This window comes from Hypanus sabinus, chromosome 8 (genome assembly GCF_030144855.1).
Source record: "Hypanus sabinus isolate sHypSab1 chromosome 8, sHypSab1.hap1, whole genome shotgun sequence".
NCBI lineage: Eukaryota > Metazoa > Chordata > Chondrichthyes > Myliobatiformes > Dasyatidae > Hypanus > Hypanus sabinus.
In genome coordinates, this window is record NC_082713.1 from 68,741,809 (window position 1) to 68,763,778 (window position 21,970).

The 21,970-nt window shown below is 43.1% G+C and overlaps 1 protein-coding gene across 1 annotated transcript in view; it reads right to left on the reverse strand.

Moving 5' to 3' along the window:
* Window positions 1-21,629, reverse strand: part of pcdh19 (protocadherin 19) — a 162,777-nt gene extending 141,148 nt beyond the window's left edge. Inside the window, exon 1 of the mRNA XM_059976524.1 lies at window positions 18,705-21,629. Coding sequence (XP_059832507.1) covers window positions 18,705-21,194 — 2,490 coding nt within the window. The 5' untranslated portion in view covers window positions 21,195-21,629. The remainder of the gene's footprint in view (window positions 1-18,704) is intronic.
* Between the last annotated feature and the right edge of the window lie 341 nt (window positions 21,630-21,970).

Genomic DNA, 21,970 nt, shown 5'->3' on the forward strand with positions numbered 1-21,970 from the left:
GTTGTGGATGATGATAGAGCCAAATACATTAGAGGCTCTTTAGAGATGTTTGGATAAGCAGATGGATGTGAGGAAGATGGGAAGGATATGGAGCTAGTTTAGCACAACACTGTGGATCAAAGGGCCTGTCCCTTTGCTGTACTGTTCTATAACTTCCCAACAGCACACGAGAGACCTCCAGTAATGTAAGAACTTCTCAGAGATGCACACGTGCAAGGATCACTGCGCAGCTGAATTTACAAAGGACTACATAAGGCACTAAACGAGGAACATGTCCATTGTCAGCACCAAACCCTGCAGCACAAGATCCTCAAAATAACCTTTTGTTGTCTCTCCACGTCACAGATCCTTACATGTGCTATTCAGTTTCTAGGCAATAATCTTTTTCTAAATGTTTTTCTGTTATAATCTTTCTTTCATTCCTTCCTTGTTCATACTCTTTACTCTTTTTGGAAGGAAGAAAAACCTTTAATAGTTATCTTTTCAGATGCTTGTGGTTACATAAGCAATTGCTTCAGAATCAGCTGGAACTAAAACTCTAAAACCTGAAGACACTGCAAGTCTGAAAACAGAAAATGCTGGAAACACGCAGCAGGTCAGTTTGCGTCTGTGGCAAGTGAAAAAAGGTTAATGTTTCAGATCAGAAATCTTCAACTGAAAAAGGGAAAAAAACTGCAGTTTTAAACTGCACGGAGGGAATGGGAAAATCTACTAAACAGAAACTTTTGCCACTGCAATCATGGCCACACACTTTTCAGATACACCTTTTCTTCTATTTCTCCCTCAACTCTCTCTCGCTGTTCTGAGAAAGTCCCGGACCCTTAACACCGACTGCATTTCTTGTTCCATAGATGCTGTCCAGCCTGCATTTTTCAATTTTAAATCCCCAGAATCACTGTTACAAAGAGCTCCTATAACAAATAAACACAGACCTAAGAGAGATTCAGATGTTGGATCCCAGGAGCAAAATATCAGAGGCAATTAGCATCTGTGGAGGCAAAGGTTTGGTTTGATTTTTCAGGTAGTGATCCCGCATCAGTACTGAATTAGAATCAAAAGCAACAAATACTTTTCAATTAATTAGGCCTCTGGTGCAAAAGAATTATGGGACACATACAATGGTAGTACACAACTTTGATAACACAATGGAGGAACTCAGAAAGTTAGGCAGCGTCTATGGAGGGGAGTAAACAGTCAACATTTCAGGCCAAGACCGCTCTTCAGGGCCGAAACAAAAAGGATCAAAACATTGATTGTTGCCTGATTGACTCCACAGATGCTGCCTGAGTTCCTTCAACATCTGTGTGTGCTGCTCAAGATTTCCAGCATCTGCAGAATTTCTTGTAGTCATGATCAGCAGCTTTAATAATGTGCAAACACGAGGAAATCTGCAAATGCTGGAAATTCAAACAACACACACAAAATGCTGGTGGAACACAGTAGGCCAGGCAGCATCTATAAGGAGAAGCACTCTCGACGTTTTGGGCCGAGGCCCTTTGTCAGGACTAACTGAAAGGAAAGATACTAAGAGATTTGAAAGTAGTGGGGGGAGGGGGAAATGTGAAATGATAGGAGAAGACCAGAGGGGGTGGGATGAAGCTAAGAGCTGGAAAGGTGATTGGCGAAAGTGATACAGAGCTGGAGAAGGGAAAGGATCATGGGACGGGAGGCCTAGTGAGAAAAGGGGGGGGGGGGGGGGGGAAGCACCAGAGGGAGATGGAGAACAGGCAGGGTGATGGGCAGAAAGAGAGAAAAAAACAAGCAACAAAATATATCAGGGATGAGGTAAGAAGGGGAGGAGGGGCATTAACATAAGTTAGAGAAGTCAATATTCATGCCATCAGGTTGAAGGCTACCTGGTCGGTATATAAAGTGTTGTTCCTCCAACCTGAGTGCGGATTCATCTTGTCCCATGATCCTTTCCCTTCTCCAGCTCTGTATCACTTTCGCCAATTACCTTTCCAGCTCTTAGCTTCATCCCACCCCCTCCGGTCTTCTATCATTTCGCATTTCCCCCTCCCCCCACTACCTGCAAATCTCTTAGTATCTCTCCTTTCAGTTAGTCCTGACGAAGGGTCTCGGCCTGAAACGTCGACGGTGCTTCTCCCTATAGATGCTGCCTGGCCTGCTGTGTTCCACCAGCATTTTGTGTGTGTAGCTTTAATAATGTGTTTAATTCAATAAAATAATGTATAGTTCTTCACAGAATATAATTAAAAAATAAAACAGTTGACCCTGCTATTAGGAAGGTAATCAGAAGTTTTGTTAAATAGGTTAGTTTTAAGCACTGTTGCAAGGCCACAGACACTCACTAAACAGCTTGGCAGCAGCTGTACATCAGCATAACCCTTACTTGCAGAGCTATTTCCATGATCTAAATTATATAAAGTCTTTGTCTCACCACTGAGTGTTGTATGTGGGTTGAAGAGCCAACTAACTGGTTCTACATCTTTGAAAAACCAGATTGTCTCTATTTTATTTCACATTATGCAGCTACTTTAAAAATCAGGTCAAACTATTTCAATGATAGTTATTAAATACGTCACTTGGCTTAACTTAAAAAAAAGTTGTTAATGCAGCTGCCCCAATAATTGTAGCATATTCATCATCAAAGGTTAATCTAAGTGAGTCATTGTTGTCAGGTTCACTGGCACTCAGAGAAAACCTACGGAAAAAAACAAGATTTTTAAAATTAATTTAATTGTGAACAAGCAGTATTTTCAGATGAGATCCTGTAATCATCATTCATACAAACGTGTGATGAAAGATATACAATAAATCTACAATTTTACCGCTCATCTACTGTTACACAATGTATAGCATGGTACTGTACTGTTCTTTAATGGATAGTTAACTTAAATTCAACACCTCCTGTTGTTTGTGCAGAACACAAACGAGTGGTAGACTAAAGGATGCTGTTGGGCAAATAATTCACAGAATTGGACTAATTCAAAACTAAAACATGTGAAGGACGTAAGATCAGCTTGTATCTCAAATGGTTACCATAAAACTCCTGGGTGGCCATAAAGTCCTCCAAGTTCATTAGTATTTGTTAGTGAAAGATTTCTGCTGCCCTTATGCAGTTCAGCCCAAATGTGCTGCCACTGCAAGATTCTTAACAGCGCTCTGGAACAGTCAAGCAAATCACTCAATCGTAAGGAATCATTATATTGCAAGATGGAGCTGGCAACATTTTACAGACAGCTTTACTAGATACTCTACAGGTTACTGCGAACACAGTTCAGAAATATATGTACTAGAGTATCTAGTAGTTTTGTGTGCAAAAGAAAAATTACAGGCTACTGCGAACACAGTTCAGAAATATATGTACTAATTTCCCTTTTAAGGATGTGCTTTTGTATTGACTAATGAGTTGATGCTTCTGCGAAGTCCTGGTGGACTCGGCAAACTGGACTCTCGAGAGTGCAGGTACAGCTGGGGTGGCCCTTGCTGGGAGTAGGCACTTCACTGAGGCCATTTGGCAGAAGGGCGGCTCCATTACCCTGCGCCGATTAAAGCATTGAAACAGTCCAGGACGAGAGCGGGAAGTGAGCGGGTGATCAGCGACGCCTGCCTGAGTTTGACTGGTCTTCTCTGCTTTCACAACTCCTTTCACACAGGAGGTGCAGGAGTCTTGAGCCGTAAACTGCCAGGTTCAGGAGAAGTTGTTGCCTGTAACCCTCAGACTCCTGGATGGACAACACTCGCCTCAGCACCGAATGGGTTCAGCAGCTGTGGACTCACGATCAGAGTCTCTGCAGTTCACGTTCCACGTGCTTTTGTTTACTTTTTTTTAACTACTTGAGCGATTGGTCCTCATTTGCAAAATGGAAATGTGGTGTCTTGTTGCGTGTGGTTGTATTCATGAATTCCACTGTCTTTCTTTGTTTTGTGAGTGCCTGCAAGAGGATGAATCTCAAGTTTGTATATCATTTTCATACTTTGATTATAAATTTGAACTTTGAAGCATGAGAATAAAATCTAATGGACAATCCTCCATTCGCCTCAGATCCAGGTTCTGTCATGAAGTCATAGCATTGAAACAGCCTCTTCAACTCAACTCATGCCAACCAAGTTGTCTACTTGAGCTAATCCTATTTGCCCATGTCATTCACCTACCTGTCTAAATGTTTCTCAAATGTTATATTGGTACCAGCCTTTACTAGTCTTGATGAAGAGTCTCGGCCCGAAACGTCAACATCGCTTCTCCCTATAGATGCTGCCTAGCCTGCTGTGTTCTACCAGCATTTTGTGTGTGTTGTTGTTTGAATTTCTAGCATCTGCAGATCTCTTCGTGTGTACCAGCCTTTACTGCCTCCTTTGCCAGCTTGTTCCAAATACCCACAAGTTGCCCCTCTTATCTGTTTTAGAACTTTCCCTTGAAATGTAAAAACGACTCAACTGTCTGATTAAGCAAAATCCTGACATAAATCAGACAAATAGATTCATAGATTCTGAGCAACATCCCTGGCATCGATATTACTAGCTAATGCAAGAGGATATACCCTCCAGTGGAAAATGCACAGCCATATACAATCAATAAGGATTGCCCCTGGAGTATTCAGCAATGAATTCAGACCCTTTGAAATCTCACAATGTGAATGTCCATTCAAAATACTATATTGCATTGTTGATTTTATCTATAATTTATTTAGAGATACAGCATGGAACAGGCCATTGCACTGCACCGACCAGCAACCCACCGATTTAATCCAAGCCTATTTCTAATCAAAGGTACAAAGATCCAATGTAATGTCAGAGAAATGTATACAATATAATCCCGAAATGCTTTTTCTTTGCAAACATTCACGAAAACTGAGAAGTGCCCCAAAGAAAGAACGACAGTTAAATGTGAGAACTCTGAAGTCCCCCCAGCTCCCCCCCTTTCATGTAAGCAACAGCCAGCAACAACCCCCTCCTCCCCCCAGCTGAAAATAAAGCACACCCGCTACTGAGCACAAGCGTGAGCTAGGCAATAGGAAAGACACAGACCTTGCAGTTACCCCAAAGACTATCGCACTGCATCCAGCATTTGACAACCCACAGAGAGGTGTCCCCAATTTTTGCAGCAGGTGGGAGACATAACAACACCCCACTAGTTTACGATGTTAAAAAGTCCTTTTTGTCACTTTTTTTGAGCTCTGTGCCTGATGATCGCAAAGATCTCGGGTCTTCAGGCCCTCAGCAATAGACTTTCAGGCCTCCCCAACGACACACCAGTCTCCTGCTGTGACACCGACCCTCGATCTGCCCGCCTCCAGAGCCCAGAGATCTTGGGCTTCCAAATACGAGCCGAACCCTTGGCGTGCCAAACAACAGTGGCCGATCCTGAAACCCTGAGAACAGGTCCCATTCCCGCAAAGAACCAAAGTCTGCGTGTAACTCTATCTAATCACGGGACAATTTACAATGACCAGATGTCTTTGGACTGTGGGAGGAACTGGAGTATCTAGAAGAAAGTCACACAGTCATGGGGAGATGGTACAAACTCCTTACAAATGGCACCAAAATTGAACTCTGAACTCAGATGTCCCAAGCTGCAATGGCATTGTTAAACCTTACTTCTAATTATTACCCGTTACCTGATGCAAGAACACACAGTACTACAGAAGAGAAAGCAACAGCTTTTTTATTAGTAGCTCACTTCTAGGGAGAACCTTCCTTCAGCACTCTCTTGGAGTCTGTATCAGGGTCTCCATTTACTTGTACAAGTATGGCTTTTTTATATACATGTAGTCGCGTACACTTGTTATGCTTTTGTGCAATTTCTTCTTTACTTGCCCAGCAACAGTAACATAAGGTAGTGATAAGGTAAACACGAGGAGATCTGCAGATGCTGGAAATTCAAGCAACACACACAAAATGCTCGTGGAATGCAGCAGGCCAGGCAGCATCTATAGGAAGAAGCACTGTTGACATTTCGGGCCAAGACCCGAGTCCTGACAAAGGGTCTCAGTCCAAAATGTCGACCGTGCTTCTTCCTATAGATGCTGCCTGGCCTGCTGCATTCCACCAGCATTTTGTGTGTGGTACTTATAAGCTAATTGATCATTTAGCGAATCATTGTTCTAAGAACCTGTTTAGCATGGATAGTTCCCGTTTACTTCTAAGAACCTGCGTTAGGACACTGTCTCATCAGGCGGTTCTTTATTTAAACCTTGGTCTGGGAATTTTGAGAACAACGTCTAGCATGTTCAGAAAACAGTGTATAATTAACACTGCATCCTCTGGTGTGTCAGCAACATCAAAATTACTCTTTAACTCCTTTAATTCCTTCAGCATCATGCTGCTACACTACTGTGGTGCCCCATTATATGATCTTCATACAATCAATAACTGTGATATAAAATTCTACTTCAAGAGGAATATGATTTTACAAAACTTTTAATGCCCCCTGTTTAGTCTGAAGACTAAGACAGTTTCTATGTAATTGTTGTATACATATATGATAGATGCATACAATCTAGTCAGTGTCTGCCTTTGACTTACTAGCTATCTGATTGTGCTATCTCCTTTTTGGTGAGCTATATTCTCACCATACACTCCAGTCCTTTAAGTATGCTGCTCCCAGATCCCCTTTCAGCACTCTCTTCAAACAACCTTGCTCCCATTGCTCAGCCATATTGCTTTCTGCTTGTGAGGCTACCTGTGTTGTGCAAACTGAATCGCTGCTCACTTTGGTCTAATTTGTTCCCTCGGAATGCTGCGTTCCCTTCTTTACATAAATCCCACTGGGCAGCAACCACGTACACATGCTGCACACAACTGTGTAGGTGTGTGGAACAGGCAACCTGTTATTACTGTCCCAGAACAGAAGGAAAATGATGGCTTAGATCCAAAGGTTCAGGCTAGACAGTAAACCAAATATAAACACAAGAGATTCTGCAGGTGCTGTAAATCCAGAACAGCACTCACGAAATGCTAAAGGAACTCAGAAGATCAGGCAGCATCTATGGAAATAAATAAACAGCTGAGACTCTTCATCAGGACTAGAAAGTACGGGGGAAGACACCAGTATGAAAAGGTGGTGGGGTGGGGAAGAAGGACATGCTAGGAGATGACAGCTGAAGCTGAATGGGTGGGAACAGTAAAGGGCTGGAGAAGAAGGAATCTGTTCAGAGAGGAGAGTGGACCATAGGAGAAAGGGAAGAAGGTGGGGCACCAAGGGGATGTGTTAGGCAGGTGAGAGGAGATAAGAGGCTTGAGTGGGCAATAGAAGAAGAGGGAAGGCAGAGCAATGAAAAATACTGGAAAGAAAAATCAGTGGTTGTGACATCAGGTGATAGAATTTGAGGCGTTGCTCCTCCACCCTGAGAGTGATCTCATTATGGCAAAGGAGGAGAGCATGGGCCAACATGTCTGAACAGGAATAGGGTTAGGAATTAAAATGGATTGCCACTGGAAAATTCCTCTTTTGGCAGATGAGGTGGTGATGCTCATCAAAGTGGTCCCCCAATTTATGGGGGATCTCACCAATGTAGAGGAGGCTGTATCGGAAGCACCGGACACGAAGGATGACCCCAACAGATTTGCAGCTGAACTCCTGCCTCCGCTGGAAGGGCAGTTTAGTGCCCTGCATGGAGGTAAAGGAGAAGGTAAATGAATAGTGTAGAATTTCAGTCATTTGCTGCGGTGCATGCCAGGAGGGAGAGTAGTGGAGAGGGATGAAGGGACAAGGGAATCTTGGAGGGAGTGACTCCTGGAGAAAGCGAAAGTGTGGGTGGAGGTAAAGCTGTGTTTGGTGGTAGGATCCCATGAAGATAGCGCAGGTTGCAGAGAATGATGTGTTGGATGTGGAGGCTGGACAAGTGGAACAGTATCCCTGTTAAGGTGGCAGGAAGATTGCATGAGTGCAGATGTCTAGGAAAATGAGGAGATGTGGGAGAGGGCAGTCAATAGTGAGGAAGTGAAACCCCATTCTTTGAAGGAGGAGGACATCTCTGATGTCCTGGAAAGGAAAGCCTCATCCTTGCAAAAGGTGTGATGGAGATGAAGGAACTGAGGAAAAGGAATAGCATTTTTACAGGAGACAGGGTGGGAAGAGGTGTAGATACAGTCAGTATGTTGTGGGAATCGGAAGGATTATAAAAGAAGTCGAAAGACAGGTTGTCACCAGAGATGGAGAGGGAGAGATGGGACTGCAGAAAGAGGTCAGAAATAGACCAAATGGATTCAAGGGCAGGGGAGAAGTTGAGGGCAAAGTTGACAAAATTGACGAGCTCAACACGAGCGCATGAGGCAGCATTAATGCAGTCTCGGTGGAGGAAGAGTTGAGCAGCATAACCAAGGGAAGAGCAGCTTGGAACATGGGTTGTTCCACGTAGCAAACATTATTTCCTCATTGTGTACAGTACCTCTCGTAGGAAGCAGCTGCACGAAGTGTTCTGATCAATATGAACATCATTCAGTAGCTCTGGGCAACACTGCAATTATTCTGGCAACCCCCAACCCTCTTTATCCTTTAGTAACAAAGGCAAACATTTTCAAACAGACTAAACTGGACTTTACTTCAGCCAGAATTAAACCCAACAAAGCCATCTAAATGGGCATAACATTCAGCTGTTTGAAAGCAGACAGCTAGGAATAATTTTTAAGCCATTTTTAAACAATACTGTTCAAATTCACCCATTAAAGAGAGAAATTACTATCCTCCCAAAATGAATATGCAACAGAAAGTTTCATTTTCTAGCAGTACCAACCCAACATTTCAGTTCTTATGTATGGCAGTACTATTTTTTTTAATTTGCTACCAGTAGTATTCCAATTCCATTGCAATTTCAGGATTACTTTAACAAAAGCAGATTGAAGGTTATGTGTTCCTCTCATTTCACACATTACTGTGTACAAAAACCTAATAAAAGATGCACCTGGACTGCAGGGGTCAGGCAATACTTTACAGCACAGATCAGCAGTAAAATGAAGCCTTTGAATTACTTCCTCCTTCTACAGATCACACTCACATCAATTACTGCAATCATGTCACTTTGTGTCCTTTTAAAAACTTTGTTTAATTAGTGGCCTACAATACAAGCCATTCATTAACCTCTCATGTGCAAAGTTAGAGTTGCAAAGAATTCAATAACTCACAGACCACATTGGTCTTTTTAAAGGCATTTTCTGACATTACTGAATAGGCAGGAGTTGGTCTCACACATTTGACGGGGTCTAACAAATATAAACTGACTGCCCTCAATTCAGGCATTAGCAAGGGACCCCCGCCTGTACTTAGGGCTATGAGTCTGCACTCAGTATTGCCACCTGCTCCTGCATCCTTGTTAATGCAGTCAAGCGGCTGGCTGTTAGCTCCCAGTACACAGTTGCATCATATCTATATGGTGTCTTTGCCCAGCTCAGTGCCAGTTCTGAGCTCGTACTATTTTTATTTTTTAAGATAGCAAATCTGTCTGTCTAAACCCTCAAAGACTGTGGGACATCGCAAAACATTTCAGAGCCAGTAACATCATGACGCAGTGCTGGAAACACAAATTGTTCTGTGCGCAGCAAGATCCCACAATTAGCAACGTGATGTTGACCCAATAATCTGATTCCTTAACAGATGTTAGCTGTCTGATGAGAGTTGCCTAATCAGAACTCCGCAGCGCCATTTGGAACATGAATTAACCATCTAGCGTGAGGCTTGATTTGTGACATTTAAAAGAAGATTCATCAGCTTGGTATCAAAATAACACCTGCTTGGTGAAAAGCACATTGATTCAAAGCAAAACACATTCTATAGAACTTTGTACTGTAGAAGAATTCTTTGAAGAAATATTATCAGATAGAATTTAGACACTGAGACATGCATATAAGTAAACATATGGACAAATGGCTGAAAACTTAGTAAAAGAAGCAGATCTTAAATATTGACCCAAAAGAGAACTACAAATGATGATAAATGGAACACTCCCTCGCTTCCCGATTAACAACAGAATCACTGTTTCAAGAACAGACCTGTTGCTTCCCAGCAGACAAAAAAACCCTTAAATGCCATTCCCCAGGCAGCTCACATGCACCTCTTAGTGGCGGATTTTCACACTACAAGCGCAACTGGGGAATAGTTCCCCCAACATCCTCAGCAAGACAAACCATGGATAGCTCCATCCACATAATGACAAGTACTCTTGACATTCACAGTGATAAGGTTAAGCTATGGCTCATGTGTAACTGTTACTGAAGTGCTATACGGTTGGTCAGTTCATATTGAAGTGCAATACCACTGGACTGTTCAAAATACTGACTGCATGTATTCTGTTGATTGTTTTATGGGGCATTGGCTGTTTTTGCAACTATCTCTTTGAGTTGCATGTCTGTAGATAGCTGCTTCTCTGCAACGTGATGTGCCGAATATCTTGTTCGCAGAACTGAAAAATTCAAATAAATCTACAATATTTTTCCAGAAAAAGGAGCCTCTCTTTCCCTCTCAATATCCTCTGGGACAGAAAATCCTTTCCCTTTCCATGAATATTTGCATGAATCTCTGTTTGATGACTGAAGTTTTGAAAATGTGGTATCTATTAAATGTGTACTTTTTATTTTAAGGATTGCAGCATTGTGAAGACTTGATCCAAGCTTGTTTTTAGCAGGTTTGTGCATCTCTTCCCATCCATTTATCGTGCTGCAAAATGTCTGACAAGATCAAATGATTAGCAGTTGGGTGAATTTAAAATGTTTCATTAATTATGAGACACTGCTGACACAATCTCAATAATATTCATACAGTGGAATGATTTATGTAATACATCTGCTGATCATGTTACAGGAACCACAAAAGGATGAGTAAATTCTCATTGAAATTAAGTTATTAATTTTCCCTCTTATTTTGACTACACTTTCGCCAAAAGTTCAGATGACCTACATCAAAGCTTTACAAATGTAGGTTGCAGCTGGCTACCATAAAGGTAATTTGCCTGCAATGCTGCAATACAACCAGTCCCACCTTTCAGATAAACCTGGCTACTCTTCTTTGATCCTCTAGCATCCCCAGCCCCCAACATCTCAACCCCTCACTGAGACTACATTGTCATGTACCCTTTGTAATGCTAGTAAACTGACCTCAGTCCAACACATCCTGTTGCTCACTATTGTTATATCAATGGTTACCTTACATTGCTTCAGAAAAGTTCCAGTGTAAAGTTAAACATCAAAGAGAGTTACCAGTTGCCGCCCTAGCACAATCAAGTCTTTTGTCAAAAAATGCATTATTGCATGTAAAGTCAAAACTGACTATATTGTCATATGCAGGAGCAATATATGCACAGATGCAATCAAAACTCCGCTTGCAGCAGCAGAATCACAGGCACATAGCAGCAGATAAGCAGCATTCACAATAAATTGTTCATCTTTTCAACAGGCATGAAATTGAGCAGAATTTTTAAAAATGTATATGGAAATCAGTGATAAGGAAATAACTTGGAAAATGGTAAAAAAAATTATAATGAATATTATTTTAATAATCTGGCCAGCACTCATGTGTCATTATGTCATATGGCAATTGCACTACCCTCAATCGCCAGGCACTGCAAGAGAGTGGTGCAACTGTGGGTATGAACTTTCCTCTATTCAGGACACTCAGAGCAGCAGATGTGTACAAAGGGACCGGAGGATCATCAGGGACTCCAGCCACCCCAACCGCAAACCGCTTCAGCTGCTACCGTCTGGCAAATGGTACCGCAGCATTAAGGCCAGGACCAACAAGCTCCAGGACAGCTCTTTCACCAGGCCACCAGATTTATCAATACACATTGATCTGATTGCATATCTGACTGTACATTCATCTGATTGTGTATTTGACTGTTTTTACATGTATACAAAACAATTATGCAGATATCTTGGTGTTTGGGCAATATCCTCCCACGTTCCCCTCTTTACTGCTTGTACATTGTGACAGATACGCAACATAAAGGTTTTTACTCCCTTGGATGTAAGAAATAAAATACAAGTGCTACCCACTGGGTTTCATGTTCCTGCCCAGTCGCTCTGAATTAAAAAAAACCTCTTGCTTTAACTCTGGGATCAATTGCTGGTCTCTAAGCATGCAAAGCACAGTGACTTAAGACTGTAAGGATCTCAGATTGAGCTTCATTCTGTACTGTCCTGAAACGGGCATGGCTTCAAACAACAGAGCACAACGGTGGCATGGCCAGTACAGTCACTGCCTCTCAGCATCAACCCAAACCTCACATGCTGTCAGTGTGGAGTTTGCAAGTTTTCTCCTACACCACAAAAACATGCAGGTTGGTATATAAATTGTCCACTGTAAATTGCTCCGAGTACTGCATGTAGGTGAGTGGCAGAACCTAAGGTGTGATCATGAAAATGTGAGAATCAGAAAGGGGTTAATGTGGGGTTACTATATAGTCAGAATGGACTCAGTGGGCTGAAGGACCTGTTTAAGTCCTTGACTCGGTGATTCACAGGGCTTCAGTTAATTCTGATCACTCTGCATAGAGGCTGCAGCATAACTGACACACATCAGCCGTCTTGCAATGCCAAACCACAGATGTTGCCCTTCACTATTTCCTCTTGTATTGGTAAGAAGACAGTACCAATATTTAGACTTTGTGTAGAAACTCAGTTTTAATGAGAACGCATCTCTGGATGACATTAAAAGGGACCCCATTATTATGGAGTCTGATCTAATCCAGGCTTTTAGATAGATCACACCAGAGAAGGCCATTTAGAAACCAATAGGTCATATGCAAAGGTGCACATTCTTTCCAAGGGTGTACCATGCATTACTCAATTCGGTAACCTTTTTGTAACCTTTGAGGAATGTGCCTGTGTTTTGTACAATGGGTTGAACCACAGTTGCAACCCATCCCTGTGGAGATTTGCCTTTACCTTATGTTGATGAATGATAATTGGAAGATGCCTGCAGCACCTTCCTTTAACAAAACAGGAGAAATCTAATCTGAGCAATAAATCTTTGATTAAATGGTACAGATTACAACGCCAGACAACTGAAAACTGCATTTAAGGGCTCTGAACTAATGCTCAGTCATAAATTACAGAACACAGCTATCAGAAACATAAAGCAGACTTATCATAAATAATCATTTTACATTGCCTTATTTTAAAATATTATTCAGTTGAGTACTTGACTAACTATTAATCTTCCTGCCTATATAATGTCACGAATGTGCATTACATTAGTAACAGCCACTAATTTACCCAGTGGTATTCCAAGACTAGGATGAAAGTTAGACAAAGAACATCATGCATTTAAATCGCTCCTTTGTCAACCTCAAGATGCCCAAAGCACTTAAAAAAAACTTTTTAAAGATTATAGTGACTGTTGTAATTTGGGAAATCTGGTAACCAACTAGTGAGCACTATCTTCCCATAGGCAGCCATGTTAACAACAATCTCATGCATAAACTCATTCTAAATTTTAAGAATCCTTTAATTCAGTAAGTTTAGGAAATGATATCTATCTGTGAATTAACCAAGCAAAATGACAAAACATTAATACTTCAAGGAGGCATTTGCCTGCACTGTCAACTCCACGTTTCGTTGTCAGTACTGTTCCTCTTATCCATTCCAGTAGCTGAGAGAAAATTGTTTCTGTTCCTAGCCATTGACATGTATGCAAATAGGACCTGGTGTAGACTGCCATCAATCCATTTTTTACCCACTTTCCACCAGAGATTCCTTGATCTTTGCTCATTTGCTGGCCCAGAAAGTAATGGATTTTAAAAAACCCATGGAAATTAATAGAGTTAATTAACCCTGCACTGACCTATAAGGTTCTCCATTATACTGTACTACCATTTCAGTTCTGGAACAAGTAACCTACAAGCATGTCTTAATCATGTTATTGTGAAGATATCCCACAAGACACACTGCTCCGCCACAAAGTAAACAACGGTGTAAGAACAAATCTCCAGATGTTTCTGTTAGGGCATTTTTCTTCAGAAGAGCTGGGGAAGAAAACTTAATTTCAGGTTTACCTAAACTAAGCAATTCTGAGACGCCCACATTTGGCAACAAGTAAATCATTCAAAATACATTGTTTATTTCCTGGGCAATGCACATGAAGTGCTGGAGGAACTCAGCAGGTTAGGCAGCATCTATGGAAGGAAATGAACAGTCCATATTTTGCGTCGAGACCTTTCATTGGGTCTGGAACTAAAGCAGCAGGAAGCCAGAGCAAGGTGGGTGGAGGTAGTTAGCAGGTGATTTGTGAGGAGAAGAGTGGGTGAAGGAGGGGGATGAACTAAGAAGTTGGAGGTTGATAGGTAGAGAAATTGAAGGGCTGAAGAAAACTGAATCTGATTGGACAGAACAGGGGCCACGGAAGACAGGGATGGAGGAGGGACCCCAGAGAGAAGTGGTGGGTAGGTGAGGAGAGAAAAGTTGAGGGGGAATCAGCATGGGAAATGGAAAGAGAGAAGGAGGAAGAGAGAAGAAATTAGCAGAAGTTAGAGAACTTGATGCAATCACATTGGGGGCTAACCACATGGTATATGAGGACTATATGCCAATAGAGGAGGCAATGAAATGGAAAGACTTGTCAGAATGGGAAAGTAAAGTCAAATTGAAATGGGTAGCCACTAAGAGATCCTGCCTTTTGTGGCAGAGTGAAGGTGCTTGACAAAGTCGTCCCCCAACCCAATCAGCATCACTTAAGTAGAGTAGGCTGCACCGGAAGCACTTGCAGGTGAAGTGTCACCTTACCTGGAATGATTACTTGGAGCACGTCTTCCCCTCCCCCTCCAATTGCTCTAGTGATCACTCTTTATGCGACTCCTTTGTCCTTATAACCCTCCCCTTGTGGTAATTATCCTTGTACGTGAGACAATTTCCACACCTGTCCCTATGCCTACTCCGTCAACATTATTAAGGATCCAAACAATCCTTCCAAATGAGGCCAAATTTCAAATGCGAATCTGTTTGAGGTTACCTATTGTACTTGGTGCTCCTAGTGAGATCTGATGCAGAGAGGGAACCACACTGTCGTGCACCTTCACTCCGTCTGCCACAAAAATCGGTAATTCCCAGTGGCCACCCATTTCAATTTGACTTCCTATCCCATTCCAACAAGCATGTCTATGGTGCCCTCTACTGCCACGATGAAGCCACATTCACACTGGAGGAGCAATACCTCATATTCCATCTGGGTTGCCTCCAAGTTGATGGCATGAACATTGATTTCTCAAACTTCCCTTCTCTCTTCCATTCTTCATTCTGATTCCCCTCACACCACTTCTCCTCTCCTCATCTAGCCATCACCTCCCTCTGGTGTCCTTCCTCCTTCACTTTCTCTCAAGGTCTACTGTCCTCTCCTATCAGATTCCTTCTTTCTCAGCTCTTCACCTCTTCCAGCTATCACCTCCCAGTTTCTTACATCATCTCCTTTCCCCCATCCACCCACCTTCCTCCTCACCTGGTTTTACCCTGCCAGTTTCCACTCCTTTCCCTCCCCTACCTTCATAAGCTGCTTTTTCCGCCTTCCTTTCCCATACGGATGAAGGGTATTGGCCTGAAACTTTGACTATTCATCTCCCTCCATAGATGCTGCTTGACCTACTGAGTTCCTTCAGCACTTTATGTGTTTTGCCCTAGATGTCTATGTTCTGCAAAATCTTTTGTGTTTATTAATTCCTGATATATTTTTCTTCAGGGCACCTAAAAAAAACTGCTCTCATCACGCACTTAATGGAAATATATAGTCTGAGCAATGGGCATCTCACAACGTCACAGAATATTAAAATCAAAGGTGCCTTCCTTTAGCTATTGTGGTCACAACAGATCAAGATAAAATAGACTGACACTCATGACAAAGCAGCTGCTGGAGCCACACAGGGGAAGTCCTGTTGACTACACTGCCATAGTTCTACATGCCCTTTTCTTTGTTCATGCCGAGAGCTAGCACATCCGCAATGCTAATTCGAACTTGTATTTAGTGCAGATGGGATGGTGGAGAGAAACTGTTCAATGATGTGCATCGAAGTACACAAACTAATCATAACTATAGATATTCAGTGACACTATATCAAGATATTTACAATATAAGAAAAATTCAGAATATAGCACCTGCCATGCTGAATGAACAGTACTATTGTAAAACTTGACCTTTTGAGCTTGACTATAACATTTTTCATATCCATTTAATTATGAAGCACACTAATTATATGCAAGCTACTGAGATACAATATATGCTTAGTTTTCTTTATAATACACAATATGATTTTTTAAAAATCCTGCTTTTGTTTTAAATTTGGGCAGTTGATGGGCAAACAAGTCAAATTGTACTTTGCCACACATATTTACTGCATTCAACTATTCCCTCTGCCTGAAGAATAAATTGAGTTTTCAATCAATTATTTAACTGGCGTGCACTGTTATGATGACTGCCTTCATATGGAGGATACAACAGGGCAAATGAGCTGAACTACAATTGAAGCTCAGTGCGAGGTAAAGTTTGTGAGTAGAAATCACTATTTTACAGACACAAACTATGAAGATTTCCTTGGGCAAACCAGTGATAGAAGTACCCATCCTTTACTACCAGTTGCAAGTTTCTCTTTCAGCAACATGTGCAGAAACAGGATGTGCAGTTGGGAGTGCTTGAGTGACCAGTCAATCCATTGATGGAACAATAACCATAAGCAATCTATTCTTAAGCAATAAGCATCTATTCTGTAGATGTCTTTGTCACTCCTTTATTGTAGGCAATTCTTCATTCTTTTCAGTAAGAGAAAAGAAGAATGTCGGAAGTCTAACAGCCCAGGATGCTTTAAGTAAATCTGTGTATAAGATCAGCTGCTAACATAAGACAAGGATATGCATTTTTAATAAAATGTCTGATTTATTTTCCAACTACATTGGATTCCAGTTAATTGGGATAGTCGCTCATTTGGGACAACTTTTAATGAACAAAAACTAATCAAGAAAATAGTTGGGATTCCCTTCGTTTATTTGGGACAATATGCCGCTTAAGTGGGACAGGAGACTGCTGCCAAACATTTTCTAAGATCAATTGTGTGCACGTTGTGTGGCCATCAGACACTACACTGTGCTTTTAGAATAAATAGTCTTAAAAAGTCTTACTTGCAACGCTTGTGTTTAAAAAGCAGTGGCTTTTGTCAGGAAGTACAGATAAACATCTGAAGTAAACAGTAAAAAAAATTCAGAACTGTTTTACTCAGTGCAGTTTCAGGCATTTAGGTTTGCAGATGCCAGAAATGGCAGGGAATGAAAATTAAATGTTTTCACTACTTCAGAAGTTAGGTACTACACAGTATTTAGAGTAGAGGTATAACAATCATCTTGAATGTTAAAATCAAAATGGAAGTTTGGAGGATGCAATCATCCAAAGCTCTGTTTGAAAGTAGTCCACAATCTGCACTAGGGGTCTGCAATGATTTTGTTTATTTACAGTCAATCACAAGAAAACATCAGCATACACTGAGTAAATTCCTCCATCAATAACTACTAGAAATTCATACACCGTTTTATAGTTTTAGTAGTGTTCTACTTTATTCTGTATTTCATTTAAAACATAATTTGTTACTGCAGTAGTTTGTCTTTTCTATACCTTTTTAACTATTTCCATGAAACTTAGGCTAATTGGGGCAGCTGCTCAATTGGGTCAAAATGTACTGGTCCCAATTAATGGAAATCCACTGTATAATGTCATCACTGATCTCCCACTGTTTCTGATTGATGTTGCCTTTGTTTTGAAGCTATTCTCACTTGTTTCTACTTTAAAGCTCTCAGGATTTGCTTCCCTTTTTCAGTTGAATTTTTACAGCTCATGGAGATTTTTACAAACAAGCCACTCTTTCTTTTCCTTTCTTTGGGAAAGGAGATGAAAGTAATCAGCTTGTCTTACTGTACTCTTGCTGATGCATCAAAATGTTTCCTCCTAGTGCAAACATTTTTAATTCCTTATTTTTCCCAATTCTCTCCGCTTGTTTGTGATGTTTATCTGTACTTACTTCACAAAATAACTATCAAGTCCTGTTTAATGTTTCAAAAACTTTCAACCCCTTCATTGCTGTGTTATTCATTTCATTTTACATTTATGGCCTAGCTCCCTTGCTCCAACTTTCTCAAGACAAGCTTTAAGATGACCTGCCAAAAAGACCACGGTTGTACAAGAAGGAGAATGCTTAAGCTCCTGTATTTTCAGCAGCAGTGATGTTACTGATCCCAGCATGGGTCACAAACTTCTCTTTAGCCACCCTGATGGTGGAATAACATGAGTATCACATATTGTTGCAGCTTTCAGTCAATTGAAGCTTTGTGCAGCCAGCCTTGCTGTTCCACCCACCCCACGCTTCATACTAATGCAGTACGTCCAGTAAAGAATGGGCAGTCCACTGACAGTTAGAATGCAGATTTTCTCAGTTTTTAACGCTGAGTCGGACTTAGTGAAACCAATAACCTGTAACACAAAATTTGAAATATTCTCTTCTCCAACACGTTTGAGGTAAGCCAGCTTTACTAAACTAGCTACTCATTGACCCCCCCCCCCCCATATAAGTAACTTTAAAAAATGTATGCATTTTTAAAAGAAAATCTAGGTCCAGCTAACATTTTCTTTGTGGAATTGTATTTCTTCCCAGCACTAATCTCCTTGTCAATATCGCATCTCAGTGGATGTAGTGAAACTGATCGAGCTATCAGTTAGAGACTGCATCAATAGCCAAGTACCAATTCTGGGCTTGAATGCAAAATCGATTCTTAGAAGCACTCACCTCTGGAAGCGGCATGCCGTTGATGATGAGGTCCGGCTGCTGCTGAGAGCTCTGGGTATTGGTGAAAGTATGGTACACGTGGTTCCCACTGGCGTTCCTGGAGTTCTGGTTCTCCATATTAAGAAAGGCAGCCTCCGACCTGCGACAACCCAAGGGCAAAGTTTGCTGGTGGTAGTCGAAGTAGTTCAGGGAGGAGGTGAGGGAAGAGCAGCTGACCACGTTCATTTTGTCAGTCTCCTCTATGTCTCTGGGCACCAGCCTGATGTCGTTCTTATTGATCTTACTCTTTTTCTTCGGCTTCTTCTGCTGTCCATAAGAGTACTCGGCCACCCTGCAGTTGTACGTCCGGATCTCCTTGTTGTCTCGCTTGCATTTGACTGCTACAAAGATCATGGTCACAAACAGGATTGCAGCAATGGACCCCAAGGCGATTATAAAGATTAAGGATAAATTCAAGGACCCAATCGATTCCTGGGCATCTAAAGCAGGTGAAAGATAGACGGCGATCAGAGCAGTGGCGGAGAGGGCAGACTTACCATGGTCCTGCGCCACCACGATCAGTTCATAGTTGGTCTCAGCCCCCTCCCCGAAACTTCGAGTGGTTCTGATTTCTCCACTTGCCTGGTCCATCTCAAAGAAGCCCCGGTCGCCATCCACGATGCCGTATGTCAAGCGGCCGTTGTCACCTTCGTCATAATCATCAGCTTTCACCACTGTCACCAAGTAGCCTGAGCCAACGTTTCTCGGGATGTAGACATCAGTCGTACCATTAACCAAAGGCGGCGCAGTTATAATGGGGACGTTGTCATTAACATCCAATACAAACACCTTCACCGTAGTGTTACTTTCCAGCGGGGGGTTACCCCCGTCTTTAGCCATAACCTTAAATTCGAATGACCTGGTCTGCTCGTAATTGAAGGACCTCAGTGCATACACGTCCCCCGAGTTGGGGTTAATGGACACGTAGGTGAAGACGGGCATGTCCTTCACCTGCGACGGGATAATCTGGTAGGATACGCTTCCGTTCAAGCCCAAATCCACGTCCCTGGCAGACACGGAGAGGAGGTGCGAGCCCGGGGTGTTGTTTTCCCTAACGCTGACCTGGTAAAAGGGTTTGGTGAAGTGAGGGGGGTTGTCGTTTTCATCTGTAATCCTGACTGTGAAGGATTTGGTAGATTGAAGCGAGGGGGAGCCGCCGTCCTTCGCCAGGATAGTAAGGTTGTACAGGTCCCTCTGCTCCCGGTCCAGCTTTCCGTCCACCAGAATGGTGTAAAAACTTTCGTACTCCTGCAGTTTGAAGGGGACGTCGCCCAAAAGTTTGCACTGTACCCTACCGTTAGCGCCAGAGTCGCGGTCCGAGACACGGACCAGGCCGATCACATAGCCGGGAGGGGCGGCTTCACTCACCTCCACCGTCTCGCTGCTAACCGAAAATAAGGTGATAACGGGGACATTGTCGTTCACGTCCACCACGTTCACCGTCACCTTGCAATGGGCCGGGATCGAATTGGGTCCCAGGTCTTTCGCCTGCACGTCGATCTCGTAGATACTACCCTCTTCGTAGTCGATGTTGCCCTTCACCGTGATGGCCCCGGTTCGGGGTTCCAATTTGAAAAGTTGCCTGGTCTTGTCCGACACGTAACTGTTGAACGAATAGACGATCTCCCCGTTCGTTCCCTCGTCCGGGTCCGAAGCGTTCAAGTCGATAACCAGCGAGTTAACCGGCGCGTTCTCCAGCACGTTCACCGTATAAGCAGTCTGCTCAAACACCGGGTAGTTGTCGTTGGAGTCGATGACTTTGATGTTGAGTTGGGCCGTACCCAAATTCGGGGGTTTACCCCCGTCCAGAGCCGTGATCATGTAGCTGTAGTGAGACTGGACCTCCCTGTCCAGCGCTTTCTCTACCACCAGCTCGGCGAAGCGAGAACCGTCTCCCCGGCTCTTGATCTCCAGCCTGAACAAATCGTTGGGCGTTATCTCGTAAGTCTGCACTCCGAAATCTCCGGAGTCGGGGTCGTAAGCGCTCTCCAGGGGGATCCTAGTGCCCGGACTGGCCGTCTCTGAGATTTCCAAATCGATTTGCTCAGTGGGGAAGGTGGGCGAGTTGTCGTTGATGTCCAGGATCTCCACTTTGATTACACAAATCTCCATGGAGTTGATCATCTCCTCCAGCGAGATCACACACTTGGGGTTCAGTCCGCACAGCGGATCCCGGTCGATCTTCTGCTTGGTCACGAGTAAACCGCTCGACGGATTGATCTCCACCAGATGCGGCGCCGAGTTAGACAAGACGCGGAAGAGAGGCACCGGCTGCTCCCAAGTTGAGAAGCCGGCGTCTTTCGCTACGTTTCCGATAACCGTCCCGGCTCTCTCCTCTTCCACCACCGAATATTTCAAATTAATCACGGCAGCGGCCCGAGCCCAAAAGAGCAGAGCAAGCAGCAACATCAAATCCATGCCCGAGCAGTACTTGTTGAATTCCGGATTCATCACAAACAGCTTTGAGACTCGGGCATGATGAAAGCGACACTCAAATCCTCACCGTCCCAGCACAAAAGTAATAAACGAACATACACACAGGCGCACGCACAACCTTCCGTTCACCTTGCAATTATCCTCAATAAAGTCTTTAAGAAAATGAAGCCGATCGCCAGGTTTCCCGCAGGAAGCTCCAGAAACTGGTGTGCGGAGAAAACCGTTCCAATTCGTGCAGAACTCACTTCAGCACCCAACCGTGTCCAAATCTGCAGATCTACAAAGAGGTTGCATGCTGCGGCAAGAGGTTTAATTTGGTTTCAGATCCCAGCCTGAGCTCTTTTATTCCGATCGAAGTTTATTTTAGATAATACATTCTTCGAACATCGAAGCAGCTCGAGCAGGGAGCTGCTACTCCCGGCTGCCGCGGGTCCGACCTCACAACGCTGCGATTGCAAAGTGCAACTGAAGAGTGGCGATTCTGCTTGGCGCGGCTGAGTCCCGGGACCAGGCTAGCTCCAGCCAATGAGAGACGAGGGCAGCGCTTGATTGACAGCTTAAAATTGACAAGTTCTTTTTCGGGAGCTGAGAGGATAAGCCGCCACTCCTATGATTCCATCACGGAAGGTGGAGCCTTGGAGATGCGTGTCTGAGTGTGAAAGAGAGCGTGCATCTGTGTGTAAGAAAGAGAGTGAGTGTGTGGTAAAGGCAATTTTCTTTCACTGTGTAGGAGGGTAAATACGCGCGCGCCTGTGTGTGTGTGTCTGTGCGCGCGCGAACGCGAACCGTAT